General features: G+C 52.0%; 2 protein-coding genes and 1 long non-coding RNA gene across 5 annotated transcripts; 2 read left to right on the forward strand and 1 right to left on the reverse strand.

Moving 5' to 3' along the window:
- The first annotated feature begins 1,970 nt into the window (after positions 1–1,970).
- Positions 1,971–4,592, forward strand: Hoxd12 (homeo box D12). 3 transcript variants are annotated; one of them, XM_087653553.1, is made up of 3 exons: positions 1,971–3,164; positions 3,316–3,435; positions 3,925–4,592. In XM_087653553.1, the coding sequence occupies exons 1-2, from the start codon at positions 2,590–2,592 to the stop codon at positions 3,398–3,400; spliced, it is 660 nt and encodes a 219-aa protein (XP_087509679.1). In that variant the 5' UTR covers positions 1,971–2,589; the 3' UTR covers positions 3,401–3,435; positions 3,925–4,592.
- A 1,422-nt stretch (positions 4,593–6,014) lies between these two features.
- LOC147995529 (uncharacterized) lies at positions 6,015–9,665 on the reverse strand. The gene is made up of 2 exons (XR_015684425.1): positions 8,486–9,665; positions 6,015–6,960 (listed from the first exon to the last, which is right to left on the reverse strand). It is a non-coding gene; the product is annotated as an uncharacterized LOC147995529 (long non-coding RNA).
- Positions 9,666–9,809: 144 nt separating this feature from the next.
- Hoxd11 (homeobox D11) lies at positions 9,810–12,124 on the forward strand. Its single transcript, NM_001427402.1, has 2 exons — positions 9,810–10,660; positions 11,415–12,124. Exons 1-2 carry the CDS (start codon positions 9,886–9,888, stop codon positions 11,648–11,650), a joined length of 1,011 nt encoding a protein of 336 aa, NP_001414331.1. The 5' UTR covers positions 9,810–9,885; the 3' UTR covers positions 11,651–12,124.
- The last annotated feature ends 1,890 nt before the right edge of the window (positions 12,125–14,014 follow it).

Below are 14,014 nucleotides of genomic sequence, written 5' to 3' on the forward strand. Positions count from 1 at the left end.
GAACAGATGAAGACTTTGTTATTTATATGTGTGCCTTTTATATTCAGGATTGCGGGAGGAGGAGAGCCAGGGGTAAGTGGTTGAGGCCCTGGAAGCGAGGCCCGCGGGGAGCCCGGAAGGCCGAGGGAGTTTGGAGAATGTTTTTTCCTTCAGTTAGAAGCTGAGAGCCGATCAGAAATTTAGCACCTTATTAGCGATTGGGGTAGGGACCAAGATCCTCAGATCCAGATCGACTCGTGATTCAAGGGGTGAAAAAGGCGTTAGGACAGAGGCGAAAGGTCAAACAAAAAATCGCGGCCACAGGCTTCCTTGCGTCAGGCCGCTTGGCTCCGCCGTCTGGGTCAGTTGCTACAATCTCCGGCTTTCTGAGACTGTCCGTAGCGCCTTGGCACCGGGCCATGACCGCAAGCACTGGCGACCCCAAGCCCGCCCCACCGCCCTTCACTGTTGATCTTGACCGTGTTGCGGCGCCTCTCCAGGCGTGGAGCACGCTCGCCATCTCCTGGGCGTTTGGTGACATTGGCAGAGCTTGCCATTCCGCTCCTCAGCTTCATCCCCCATCCCCACTCCCCACCCCCACCCCCACCCCCACCCCAAACACACACATACATATCCCCAGACAAACCTCCTTTCCTACCACACACCTTCCCTCACGGTCTCCAGCCTTCAGCTTCAGCCACCAGCTTCCTCGAAAAGAACTTTGCCTACCAGACCTTGAAAGTTCTAGACCAGGGGGGAAATGACGTGGATTGGGGGGGGGGTGCTGGAAAAAAAATCTAGCTGTTCTTTTCTTTCCTGGTTCACACTTATGTTTTTAGTCCTGAGAGGCAAACATAATTGTAAGGTAGACACCGTCTAAGGATGCACCCTTACGGGGCTGGGGATTTAGCTCAGTGGTAGAGCGCTTACCTAGGAAGCGCAAGGCCCTGGGTTCGGTCCCCAGCTCCGGAAAAAAAAGAACCAAAAAAAAAAAAGATAAGATAGGATGCACCCTTAGGCCTGTAACTACCTAGAAATCGCTGTGTAGGAGGCAGGGGCACTGAGAGTGTTGGGACTATTAAAACTGAAAATTCATGCCAGAGGATGCTCCAGTAGAAAACGGAGAATTCTTCAAAAAGAAAGCTATCGAATACCAAAGGCTTGCCCTAGATATTCTAAAAACAGAATTGAAACTTCTGCCTTCTCCCATTCCCCAGGAGTATGGAGTCTTGTCCCAGTGCCTGAGAAGGAGGAAACTTAGTAATGCCCCAGGAGCCGTAGACTTCCCCCACCCCCACTCTCCTCCCCAGAACCGGAGGAAGAGGCCGATTGCGTCCTGAGCCGCCCAATTGGTCGCCATAACTCACACAATAAAGTCCCAGCGAGGTGGTCAGCCTTGCCCTCCGGCGGCGCCTGTGTGGTCTCCTTGCCAGAGCTGGGGGCCTAACCAGTTCCAGCTTGGCTCAGGGACCCTGGGCCCTACTATAGGCTAGCGCGGGCTCCCATCACACAGTCTCTGGAGGGAAAAAAAAAAGCCTTATTCCCTCTGGACTATCCAGAAGGCTCTGCCGCAGGGGCTAAGCATACTACGCACACAAGGAGCAGCTATTTTTCCTGCTTCCCTGTTTGCCTAGACAGTGAACCGCAGCCACCCGCGTGCCTGGAGGCACCAACCCAAGGGACGCAGCTAACTGATCCTGTGTGAATGCTCTTCCTCAGCCAAGTGGCTCGGATTTGTCTGCCCCTCCAACGCTCAGTGGAACATCTAGGAGCTCTGGCTGATAGGGAATAGTCACCAAGATGACTCCAGGAGATAAAAGAAATGTAGTTTTCCACAAAATTGACTCCTCGGATTGCGGAATTACCTGAGGGGCCTGGATCACAACACTCTGGGCTTAGTTACTGGTAACAAACGTCGGGGGAAACGTGTGAAGAATCCTTAGGTGCCACACTTGAGCAGTTTGTGACACCTTTCACCATTGTCTGATCAACCTCTTGTATTGTCTGTGACCTGGGACTACAAAATCAAGTAAATGGGTCTTTGCTGCCAAGTGCCTTGGGCAAAGGCCACTTTAGAGAACCTTTCTATAAAAGGATTGGTCTGGGAGCAGCAGTGATCAGATTCCAGGAGCAGTCCGAGGCACTGCCAGACCTTCTCCAGTCAAGCCCAGAGGTACCCTTATTAGAAAATGTCTGAATTGCAACTTAAAGTTAGTAGAAGCAAGCCTGGCTTGGGGTCGGCGAAATAAGGGCTGGGAAGACCAACCCAGACCAGGAAAACTCCCAAGAGACACTTGGGCAGAGGCCCCCTCATCCCAATGACACCGGCTCCTGAAACAGATCTGGAAACTCTAAAGGACCTTTGCCTTCCCTCAACGCGGTTTGGCTCTGCTGGCAGCCTCGTCCTTCGCCGTCGAACATTGCGGGTGTTATCATAATACCCTGAAAGGGGGTGGGGGTGGGGACGGGTCGGGGGATGTAGGCGGTGCTGAAATGACCGGCTTTGAAGAACCTGCAGGCGAAGTTTCGTCCAATCCTCTGAGCCGGTCCTCTTATTCCGGGTTGTAACTAAATACTGTTGCTGAGCACAGCCGAGGCCCTTTGTTGGAGATGTGTGAGCGCAGTCTCTACAGAGCTGGCTATGTGGGCTCGCTTCTGAATTTACAGTCACCGGACTCTTTCTACTTTTCTAACCTGCGACCCAATGGCAGCCAGTTGGCCGCACTTCCCCCCATCTCATACCCTCGCAGCGCTCTGCCCTGGGCCGCTACGCCCGCCTCGTGCACCCCTGCGCAGCCTACCACCGCCTCTGCCTTTGGGGGCTTCTCTCAGCCGTACTTGACCGGCTCTGGGCCCATTGGCCTGCAGTCTCCAGGCACCAAAGACGGACCCGAAGACCAGGTCAAGTTCTATACGCCTGATGCGGCCACTGCATCTGAGGAACGCAGCCGGACTAGGCCGCCCTTCGCCCCCGAGTCTAGCCTGGTTCACTCGGCTCTCAAAGGCACCAAGTACGACTTCGCGGGTGTGGGCCGAGCCGCTCCAGGCTCTGTGACCCTGCTCCAGGGGGCCCCCTGCGCCTCCAACTTCAAGGAAGACACCAAAGGCCCGCTCAACTTGAACATGGCAGTGCAAGTGGCCGGGGTGGCCTCGTGCCTGCGATCTTCGCTGCCCGACGGTAAACGGTGCCCAAACTCCCCAAGCCGGTTTAGGCAGGGACGGGAGGTGGGATATCAGGGACAGTTGTACAGGGAGGAGAACGGTCAGCAGTGGTGAACCTCTGTGGGGCGGGCAGTTGATCTGAGCGAGCTGACATGGGTCGGGGCTCTGTTTCAGGCCTGCCATGGGGGGCGGCCCCGGGGAGGGCCCGCAAGAAGAGGAAACCGTACACAAAGCAACAGATTGCGGAGCTGGAGAATGAATTCCTGGTCAATGAATTCATCAACCGGCAGAAACGTAAGGAATTGTCCAACAGGCTGAACCTCAGCGACCAGCAGGTCAAAATCTGGTTCCAGAACCGGCGTATGAAGAAGAAGCGTGTGGTGCAGCGCGAGCAAGCACTGGCGCTCTACTAGCTGCCCACGGGGCTGAGGCCTTGCCAAGCCTGCCCTTTTGGACCGAGGCCTGGCTGTGGAGGAGGTGTTGGGGCTGGAGATTTCCCTCCCACTCCTTTGGTCCTGGGAGTCCTCTAGCTCAGTCTGAAGCCCAGGAAGCTGGAGGAGATTTGGAGATGAGGCCAGTGGAGCCCCTTGGCTTTCAGCTCTCTTTGAGACCCTCCTAAGAGGTGTTTGGGAATTGCAATCTAACGCTGGCTTTAAGCATTCATCATGGTGTCTGGGATCACCTGTCCTTGTCTGTGATGTTTACATCCAGGGTTCACTATGGAAACACTGTATATGGGTTTTTCAGTTTTCGATGTTCTTTTTCTTTTCTTTCTCTATCCAGCTCTTTGTGCATTAAACAGGAGCCTAGCTAGAGCTCCGAGTAGAAGTGCATGTAAAAAGGCCCTAGACGCCCTTTGCAGTGCAGAGGACTGATGCTGACTCCAGCCGCTTCGCAGCAGAAGCCTTTTGTGACAAAGCTAGGCTCTCCCTCCGGAGGAAGGAAAGAGCCTGGTTCTACTACAACCCCCATCTGCCCTGAGTGATTTGGGACGGACGACAAAAGCTACCCTAGACCTTCAGACTTAAGGGGGGAAGGAAGAGATACCTTGGAATCTCAGCTCTACAAAGGCTCCCTGCTGGGTAAAATATGCCGGAAGATCTCCTCAGAGATAGGGAGAGAAAGTACGGTCTCTAAACTAGCAGAAGGCCCCTGCTCCAGCCTCACCTATCCCTGAGCTGAGGCCATGCACTCTGTAACTAGATCCCTAGACCTGAGCTATGGTGAGCGGAGCTGCTGGCCTGTTTCTAGGCTTGGTTGCACAGGAAAGAAAGAAGAGTAAGCGAGGGAGGAGGATCTACACTCATGCTGTAACCACGACTCCCCTTTTGAATGGATGAAGGTGTCCACATGTCTGTCTTTCTTGAGTTTCCTTAATGGATCACAACAAGAAGAGACAAAAAAAAAATGCCTCCTTGAGGAGTCTGAAGGGTGGGAGAAGAGACCCCTCAGATTCTCAGCCTGTGGTTGCTGCTCTTAAAGGACAGAAAACAAACAAACAAACAAAAACAAAAACAAAAACCCAAAAAAACAAAAAACCCAAAAAAACAGAACTTCTCCCCCCACCCTCTCCACCACCCACCAATTCCATCAAAACTTAGCCAGTGTGCCCTTTCTCAGAGATTTGTGGCCAGCTCTTGTAAAGATTTTAAGGTCCTGAGCCTTGCCAGGTTTACCTTGAGACGCCTAGGCTTATTCTCAGTTAAATCAACCTTGTATTCCCCTACAATCTTTGCCTCTTCTTTTGAGCTTTAAGCCCCACCCCCAGTCCGTTGCAAGATACACGACATCCCAAAGGCTTGTGATTCCTTCCCAAAGTCCAATGGCTTTCCTCTAGCGAAGGTCTCCAGGAACTGGACCTCGAAGGACATCTCACAAGGACCTATGAGAGCCTCTCCCCAGCTGACCTCGGTTGGTGTTCTAAATATTATTTTCTGTGCTAACAGTTACCATACATGTTTTGTTTGGATTTTGTAAAATAACATTTCCCTGTATATATTAGCTGCATAGTGAAAATAAATATCTGGGTCCCAACCAAGGTGTTAGGGGGCTGATGTTCATTTTTAGAAGGATGCTTTAAATTCTTTTATAATCTTTTTCAGGCTCTCAAATTCGTTTTTGTTTTTCTCCACTTAGGGTTTCAACTCTAGTCTTTGCTGTTCATTACATGAGAAAATGGCTTCCCAGGCAGTCAGAATATATATATATATATATATATATATATATATATATATATATATATATCTTAGAATGTGTGTGAAATATTCAAATGAGGAGTCCTTAGGTAGATGTGCTTGCGTCTCAAACATAAAGCAAACTGGGAATTTGTAGACTAAGGATTCACAATTTTGCCTAAATTTTCAAACTTTAAAGCTCATTATTATTGGTGGGGAAAGGGAGAGTCAAGATTTGAGACTCCTCAGATTTCAAAACAAAACATTTTTCTGCCAAGTTTTGGTCAGAGTTCTCTGGACCAAACTAAGTCCAAGGAAACCCCCTAAGCAACTGCATCAGGAGCTCGGCAGGCTCCCTTGGGAATTCTGCCTTATGCCTTTGGAGCCCAGAGTCCAGTCAGATAAAACCAGGGCCTGCTTAAAACTAATCCCTTTGAAAATCCTGACTCTTAACTCAGAGAGGTAGAAAGTAGCTTTTCACTAGAGAAAAAATGAAGAAGACCAATGCATCTCTAATACTGACCGATCAAGTTCCAATTCCCTTCCTGGAAAAGAAATTCGATTGATGCATACAGTATTTTTTTACAATTAAAAAATTTGCCCACAACAACTGGAAGGTAAGAAGGGGTTGTGAAGGTCCAATGGTTGGAATGTTTCCCCATCTGACTGTGCAGGAAAGGAGTGGTACTGCCTGGTTTCTAGAGTCTGAGTCTGTATTGAGAGATTTTCTCCTCGAAAACAACTGAACAAAGGCAGAAGCCATACTGAGAGACCTTGGGTCCAGAGGACTGAGAAAGGAAGAAGAAACCAGACTTCCTCAGACCCAGACCCTAAAACAAAACATGCAGGCCAATTTCCTAGATAGATATGATACTAAGTCACTCCGTTCTCTGTAGTCTGGGATGGGTTGGAGGGTTATTCCTAGGGGCTAGTCCCAGAAGAAAATTAGCCTAAGTAGAAAATCTTATCTGTAGGTTCAGCGGTGTTTTCCAAATGGAGACCCACACAAATTCAAAGACTACGGTGTCTCCTTCCCTAACCGAAGTTCAGGCAGAAATTTGGAAGCAGGGTAGGAAACAAATGCCAAAGAGGAATGATATTGAGATCTGATTGCTCCACATTCCCTCGTAGAAAGAGAAACGCTCTGAAACGCTACAGTCCAGGAGGCCTCTTGACTAAGAAAGAGGTCTTAAAATGAAGAAAAAGAACGGTTTACCCTGCTGTTCACTCCGTTGATAGCTCTGGAGGCCGAAAAGGGGAAGCTTTTAAGGGCCGAGGGTTCTCCCCCTGGGAGGCAGGCTAGGGAGGCTTCCTGGCTGCGAGCTAGTGGAGGAGAAATCCAGAATCGTTGTAAATATTCATGTCTGGTGGTGGGGGAGGGAGGTGTGCTCCATCACTGGCCTCTCCCAGCTGCATCCACTCCCCTCAGTGGTAGTGGGGGGCACAGCGGCTGTCCAACAGTCCTCGGACAAAGGTGATCTTCCCACATTGGTGGTGTGGTTGTTGTTGTTGTTGCTGCTGCTGCTGCTGTTGTTTCTGCTGTTTTCCAGTCTCCACTTAAGAAGTCTTTTTGGGAGGCTCTGCAGGGAAGAGACTGGCTCTGGGTGTTTCCCCCACCTCCCCTGCTCTTCTCTTCTTTCGTTTCCTAAAAGAGCATAAATAATTAAAGTTTGGCAGGGAGGAAAAGCTTTCTTGCAGAACTGTAGTGGTAATAAATGAAATGACTCAGAATCCCTTCCCCAGTCAGCTTTTACGAGAGCTGCCAGACAGTGTCTGTTCACGTTCTCCAGATACCAGGGGCGCCCTGACAAAGTTAAGGTCAAGTTAGTGTCTTATCTTGGGTGGCTCAAAATTACCGCATCGCGTCTACGCGCTGCGCAGAAAGCTATCGTTCTCGGAGCTGCTGGCCGAGCCCCGAAGGCCCTGAGTGCTCCCTGTGTTTCGAGTAGGACGGCATAAGCAAGGACAAGGACACAACGCCCGGGTCTTCACGGTAGGTTCTCTAGCGGAACGCGCGGGTCCAGGGGCTGTGGATTTTCACGGTTTTTCGGGGTGATGACCAAAGCAGAGAGCTGGGGCTAAAGAGCAAAGCGGGTTGGGCCAAAGATGAATGCTGTGGGTGCTATGCGGGGGCGACTGGCACACTAAAGCGTGGAGGGGGCCCATCGCCCCTGCCCCTATGTGCTAGCGCGCCGCTGCAGATGGCGCACCCTCCCCTGCCAAAGCGCGGCTCCCGCCGGAGCTGCCGTCGCCATGTCGTTGAACTTGAATGGTTCCTCCTTTCCATTTCCCTTTTCGGCAGCCAGCAGACTTCACTTTAGGGGCGACGATATGACTTACAACCCACTCGGTGGGGTGAGCAGAGAGAAGGTGGGGAAATTGTTTTGCATCCCTAGACCTGCAAAGATGGGGGGGCGCCGCTGCCTTCCGTCCTGAAGGACCCCAGGAACGCTGTGTTGTGTCTGGGGAGCCATTTTAGGAGACAGATCCAGGGGCGTCGACCAGGGTTCAGAAAGAGAGAGGCTTGGGACTTGGATGGAGATTGGGAGGCAGATAAAAATACGGTGTGTGTCGGACTCTGGGCTAGGAGAATGGTGCCAACAGGAATCTGGGTGGGGGTGGAAGTTGCAGGGAGGGGTCACATAGGATGGTCACATAGTGGGGAAGAGAGCGTGGTGAGCTCCAGTCATCACTGCCACAGACCTGTTTGCGCAGTTGGGGGGGAAGGGAAGCAGACATGGGTGAGGGCGGAGGAAAAAGAGGAATGGAGAAAGGAGGGAGGAGAAGGGGAAGGGGCGACGGCTAGAAAATAGATATTACTCAGACCACCCGCCTCTTCTCTTAAGTCGGCTTGGTGCGGAGAGAGCATAGGACCCGAACTGCAGCGGCCTGAGTAGAGGGAGGGAACCAGCACATAAACAGAGCTGCCTAACCAGGGCGTAGCGCTGAAGTCCAGGCCTCTGGGTTGATTTTCCTGGGCAGAGGAATACTGAGAAGGAGGCGGACTGTCGCCGCCTTTGGTTCTGGGATTTGGATTTGGGGAGAGACTTAGGCCTGGTAAACTGAAGGTGGGAGCCTAGGCCTCTTCTGAACTCCAGGCCTAAGAGGATTGCTGCAGCCAGGAGAGAGTGAGGCTTTGGAGCAAGTGACTGGGGACCTGGAAAGTATACCTTGGAGTCAGGTGGTGCAGATAGACGCCAAGGGGCAGGCAGGCGCTATTGAGGGCCCCTGGAGAGTCAACCGATCTCACCGGGAATTGTTAGAACCATCAAATCCAAGGGCTCCAGAGGAGTCTTGGGGCTGTGCCATGAGATTGCTGAGGCCTTAGTGGGGTTCCAACACAGTGAAAGCTCTAAGGAACCTGAGCACTGAAGACGTTGAGGAAGGCCAAAGGATAAGGGGTTTGTCTGTGGGCGGTGAGTAGGGCCTTATTCTGTGAGAATAGGACTTATCTTCCTTTTGTTCTCCAGACCCTCAGCTTTGAGGAAAGCCAGAAAACCAGGACCTCCAGGTTTTCAGGCTGGCTGAGGAGAGAGAGAGAGAGAGAGAGAGAGAGAGAGAGAGAGAGAGAGAGAGAGAATATAAAGGGAAAGGATTAAGGTACTGAAAAAGATTGGAGAAAGGAGAGAAAGCAGGACGGAGGCGAGGAAAGGAAGAGAGGAAGACACGAGAGAGAAAGGAGAGGAGTGAGGACTAAGCAAAGAAAGGAGGGACGGGAACAGAGCGGAAGAACCTGGAAGAGGAAGGGCCGAAATGGGCACCGAGGCCCACGCCAAGCCTAGCTCCTGGGAGTCGTTTTTCCAGGGTCTGCACTCTGGTGTCAGAACCCAAGAGAGCCAAATCCCTACCAGCCGGACGCACTCCGCAGAGAAATATGTAAATCAGGGCTCCCTGCGCCCTAGAGAGTGTCGCAATTACGCCCCTTGAACAAGAAGCAACAAGCTCCCAGCCGGTGAGCTATAGAGGGTGGCTGTGTCGCGGGGGAGGGAGAGGCTGCAGGAAAGGTGGGGGTGGGAACCTCACACTCTCACACCTAGTCCTCTGTGCCAGGGCCGGGCTCCCCCCCACTGCTCTCGGCTGCTCTCCCTTCCCCCTTCCTCCCCCTCCTTCTCCCTCCCTCCTCCTCCCCTCCGGCCTAGGTCCGGGTACTTAAAGCAGCGCGGGCGGGCTAAGGCGGGCGGGCGGCCCAGTCCAGTGGCGGCAGATGCGCCCAGCGGTGGCAGCCGCGGGCGGCGCGCAGGTGACCGGCCTGCAGCGCAGCCTGGTCAGGGAGTGCCCTGGGAGAGCTGGCGGGAGCTGGAGGCCGATCCGCCCCCAGCGTGCGCGCGTCTCGGCGCCAGGAGCTGTCCCGGGGCGTGTTGGCGAGCGCTGATATAGATATAAGGACATTTCTCTCCATGGCGTCACGTGACATAATTACCACCAGAATCAATCAAGATGAATTGCACGTCAGCGCCCGGTGGGGATTTTTGCTTAGTTGATCCTGGCCCAAGCCTCTTGTGCAATCGATGGCTCAGGTTGGAGGCGCGGGGAGCGGCCCGAGGCTTGCCGGCGTGCACGCCGCGCAGCCATGAACGACTTTGACGAGTGCGGCCCCAGCGCAGCCAGCATGTACCTGCCGGGCTGCGCTTACTACGTGGCCCCGTCGGACTTCGCCAGCAAGCCGTCGTTCCTCTCGCAGCCGTCCTCGTGCCAGATGACTTTCCCCTACTCGTCCAACCTGGCGCCGCACGTCCAGCCCGTGCGGGAGGTGGCGTTTCGCGACTACGGCCTGGAGCGCGCCAAGTGGCCGTACCGCGGCGGCGGCGGCGGCGGCGCGGGGGGCGGCGGCGGCGGTGGCCCCGGCGGGGGCGGTGGCGGCTCCGGGGGCTACGCTCCCTACTACGCCGCGGCGGCGGCGGCAGCGGCGGCGGCAGCGGCGGCCGAGGAGGCGGCCATGCAGCGAGATTTGCTCCCGCCCGCGGGCCGCCGGCCAGACGTGCTCTTCAAGGCTCCTGAGCCGGTGTGCGGCGCTCCCGGGCCGCCTCACGGTCCCGCGGCCGCCGCCTCTAACTTCTACAGCGCCGTGGGTCGCAACGGCATCCTACCCCAGGGCTTTGATCAGTTCTACGAGGCGGCTCCGGGTCCCCCATTCGCCGGTCCGCAGCCCCAGCCCGCTCCCGCGCCGCCACAGCCCGAGGGCGCCGCTGACAAGGGCGACCCCAAGGCTGGGGCTGGTGGCGGCGGGGGCAGTCCCTGCTCCAAGGCGACTCCGGGCCCGGAGCCCAAGGGGGCGGCGGAAGGCGGCGGTGGCGAAGGCGAGGGCCCCCCGGGGGAGGCGGGGGCCGAAAAGAGCGGCGGCACAGGTAGGCGCGGGGAGCCGGCCGAGGGGCTGGCCCGGGGCGGTGGAGGGGGGGCGGCGGGGACCTCCCTCTGCTTGCGCCGTTTTATGTGCTACTTTATAAGCATTCGAGGGGGTTTATACATCCTATAAGATTTCCCGGGTCGTTGTAAAGCGTGTTTATGATAGGAAACCAATTTAGGTGGGCTTAAGGTAGACTTCGAAGAGGACATTAATCGCCGTAGAGAGCTTTCCCTCTATTGGGTAGGGGTGGGTGAGTTGAGGACCTTAGAGGAGGGAAGAACATTTGGAGCCAGTTGGTGAGTGGGAACACGAGAGCCTCTTGCCTTTCAGGGAGGGGGTAGGTGATCTTCCACACTGGACTTAACCCAAGCCTCTGGCTGGCGCTCAGCTCGGAGTTGAGCAGATGCCCCTGTGGGCGTGCTCCTGTCTCTCTCCCCTCACGTTCCAGTTCAGAGCCTGCCATGCCATCTTTTTTCCTATCTCAGTGCCAGCCTGGTGTGTGTGTGTGTGTGTGTGTGTGTGTGTGTGTGTGTGTGTGTGTGTGTGTGTGTGTGTGTGTGTCCGGGCGTGAACACATGTCCACGCCCGCACTCTCCTGTGCCCGCCCATATATCATCCCCCACGACGCAGGCAGGGCCTTTCAACAGCGGCAAGGGACGTCCCTAACTGAGCCAAGGCCTGGCCCTAGCTCAGTGGCCACAGCGGGTGGGGGCAAGTAGTAGCTTCTCTCACCCCTTGGTTTCTTTTTCTTGCAGTGGCCCCCCAGAGGTCCCGGAAAAAGCGCTGTCCCTACACCAAGTACCAGATCCGCGAACTGGAACGCGAGTTTTTCTTTAATGTATACATAAACAAAGAGAAAAGACTCCAACTCTCCCGGATGCTCAACCTCACTGACCGGCAAGTCAAAATCTGGTTCCAGAATCGCAGAATGAAAGAAAAGAAACTGAACAGGGACCGTCTGCAGTATTTCACTGGAAACCCCTTATTTTGAGAGCTCCAGGATGTACTCCCTCCCCAGAACCCCACTCACCCACCCTCCTCCCCATCAGCCTGCCCTCCGCAGGCCCAATGTCCTTGGGTTCAATGACGCCTCTTCTCTGTGGAACTTCACCATTCCTTCTCGCATTCAACTCGGGACCTCCCTGCGACCACTACAGCCTGAGGAAGAGGCCTGGAACTTGGCTGAGCGGATCCTAATGAGGGGAACATGGTAAATGCAAACATCCCTTTACAGTTTTACCGCCAATGTGCTGTTGTTCCTCTTCTCCCTCTCCTAGTCCTCGTGGACGCGGCGAGATCTGTAGGGAGTTAGGCCATGGGGCTAAAAGGAGTCGGTGTTTTGTTTTAAGTTTAAGAAATCCCTTTCTTCCCCTTCAGTGAACACAGATTATTTAAACTCTGGGAAATGTATCTTTGGGCATGAGTCACTGTTTTTTTGTGTGTGAATAAATGGTTTCTAGCAAAATGGAGGTTACAGCTTCAATACACTGCATGGATTTTACTGTTTGAAGAAGTTTAGTGGCTAATCAGGCTGTTTTAATGACCAGAACCCCATTCCCCATGCAACTGAAAGCCTGCTGGGACACTTTTTAATCTCACCATAATAGGAGTTGGTCCTTCACACCCCCTGTAGGCTACACTGGCTCTTTAAAAGAAAAAAAAAAAAACACGTTAGTGTTACACTTTTGAATTGATGATGTGATCCAGCGATGCTGGCTATCTTTTTTTCCAGGCAATGAGATTGAAGCAGTAGGAGTCTAAGCAAATTCTCACCCTACCCCCCCCACCTCTAGTCTAATGAACTTGGAATTTTTGGAAAGACAAAACAAATTTTAAAATTAGTTAGAAGATCCAGATGATCTCTCAACATGGTGACAAGGAGCCAGAGTTCCTTAAGAAAAAGAAGAAGAAGAAGGAAAAAATCCCCATGTGAGACGGGGAAGTTTGTTAAGAGGAAGTTAATAGGTACAGGGGACTGGGGTCTTTCTGGTGTCATAGTGAACACGGAGCAGGGAATGTGACCCCCTCCTCACTGGACTAAGGCCAGGGGCTGCAAAACTGCTTCTCACCACATTTATCGCTTTAAGTTAAAGAATGTGGTGAGGGTTGCAGTGCACTTTATGTCACAGGACCAAGCCAGGCTGTTTACAAAACCTTGAACTGTCTAGACAACACCATAAAACCCAAAGTTCTAAACAGCTTAATTGGGTTATATTATACACCTTCTGGTGGGCCCAAAAGAGATTTCCGCAATGTGCAATAAACTGGAGACGTGAGAAAACCTCCTCTTGATCTGACAAGAGTGAAGTGGATCTTATGACTCTTAACCTCTCAGAAGCCCAAAGTCTAAAAATAACTCCATAAGATGCACAGCGCCTCACGCCTCTTCTGAGGAAGTTCGCTTTTTTAAAATATGATTTTTCTTTAAATTGACAAAGCTTTTTGGGGGTAAAGAAAAACATAAGTGCATAAGTGTATGCCTTTGAACTTCCAAAATGTCAAGGTCATCACCTTTAACCTCTCTGAATAATTAGGCGCCTTAAAGTTCTTCTGTGATTTCCAACCACCACCCAGTCTCATAACACAGGCTCATACATCCAGACCCACACACATATTTATGACCATACAGGATCATACTGGGGGTTCATCATAAATCTAAGAAAATTCCTAATTTCAGGATCAATAACCATAATTTCCCTCCAAACATCTGAGTAATTTAATAGCCACTGACTTCTTAGGAAAAAATAGAAACACTTGTTAGATCAAAATGCCCATTAAATTTCACTAAAGCTAGGGTGTGCTGAGAATCTGGGAAGATCTTAGAAAGAGTTTCTCTTTGCTGTAATGAGGAACTAGTTTTTAAAAAGACATTTCAGGGAGTACATTCTGATTAGGTTTGTATCATCCCTATTATTTGAAAGCAATTTGCCACCTTGCTAAATAAACTCTGGCACTTTATAAAATATAGAACAAAATAAAATATATTTATATTGTTTCATAAACTCATTTCTAAATCTTTGGTAAAGGATAAAATAGAAACAAAGCAGACAATCAAAGTATTTCACTCAGAAAGCGATTATTTTCTTTAGAATTCTGGGCACTGATTTGCCTGTAAATGCCCTAATAGTATGACCTTCTGGGTTCATACTATTTGTTTGAAACAAACCATAAAGCTGGTTTGTTTCTTTCTCTTCATCTTTCTTTTTTCTTCTTCTTTTAACTGCGTCTAAATGTACAAGCTGTGTGACAGTCATCATACTCCAGCAAACGAGAGAAAATACTATTTTCCGTTTGCAAGAACTTCTATAGCCACACGAGGGCGCGCTCACGTTCCAGAAACCTTATTTGCCAAGAG

Source organism: Rattus norvegicus, chromosome 3 (assembly GCF_021556685.1).
Source record: "Rattus norvegicus strain SHRSP/BbbUtx chromosome 3, alternate assembly SHRSP_T2T, whole genome shotgun sequence".
NCBI classification, from domain to species: Eukaryota; Metazoa; Chordata; class Mammalia; order Rodentia; family Muridae; genus Rattus; species Rattus norvegicus.

Excerpts from the sequence above, each read along its gene's own strand:
- Hoxd11 (NM_001427402.1), top strand. The coding sequence starts at position 9,886 with ATGAACGACTTTGACGAGTGCGGCCCCAGCGCAGCCAGCATGTACCTG. Across the intron at positions 10,661-11,414 it reads CGAAAAGAGCGGCGGCACAG|TGGCCCCCCAGAGGTCCCGG; the intron begins GTAGGCGCGGGG and ends TTTTTCTTGCAG.
- Hoxd12 (XM_087653552.1), top strand. The coding sequence starts at position 2,590 with ATGTGTGAGCGCAGTCTCTACAGAGCTGGCTATGTGGGCTCGCTTCTG. Across the intron at positions 3,158-3,315 it reads GCGATCTTCGCTGCCCGACG|GCCTGCCATGGGGGGCGGCC; the intron begins GTAAACGGTGCC and ends GCTCTGTTTCAG. Across the intron at positions 3,436-3,924 it reads ATTCATCAACCGGCAGAAAC|CTCTTTGTGCATTAAACAGG; the intron begins GTAAGGAATTGT and ends TTCTCTATCCAG.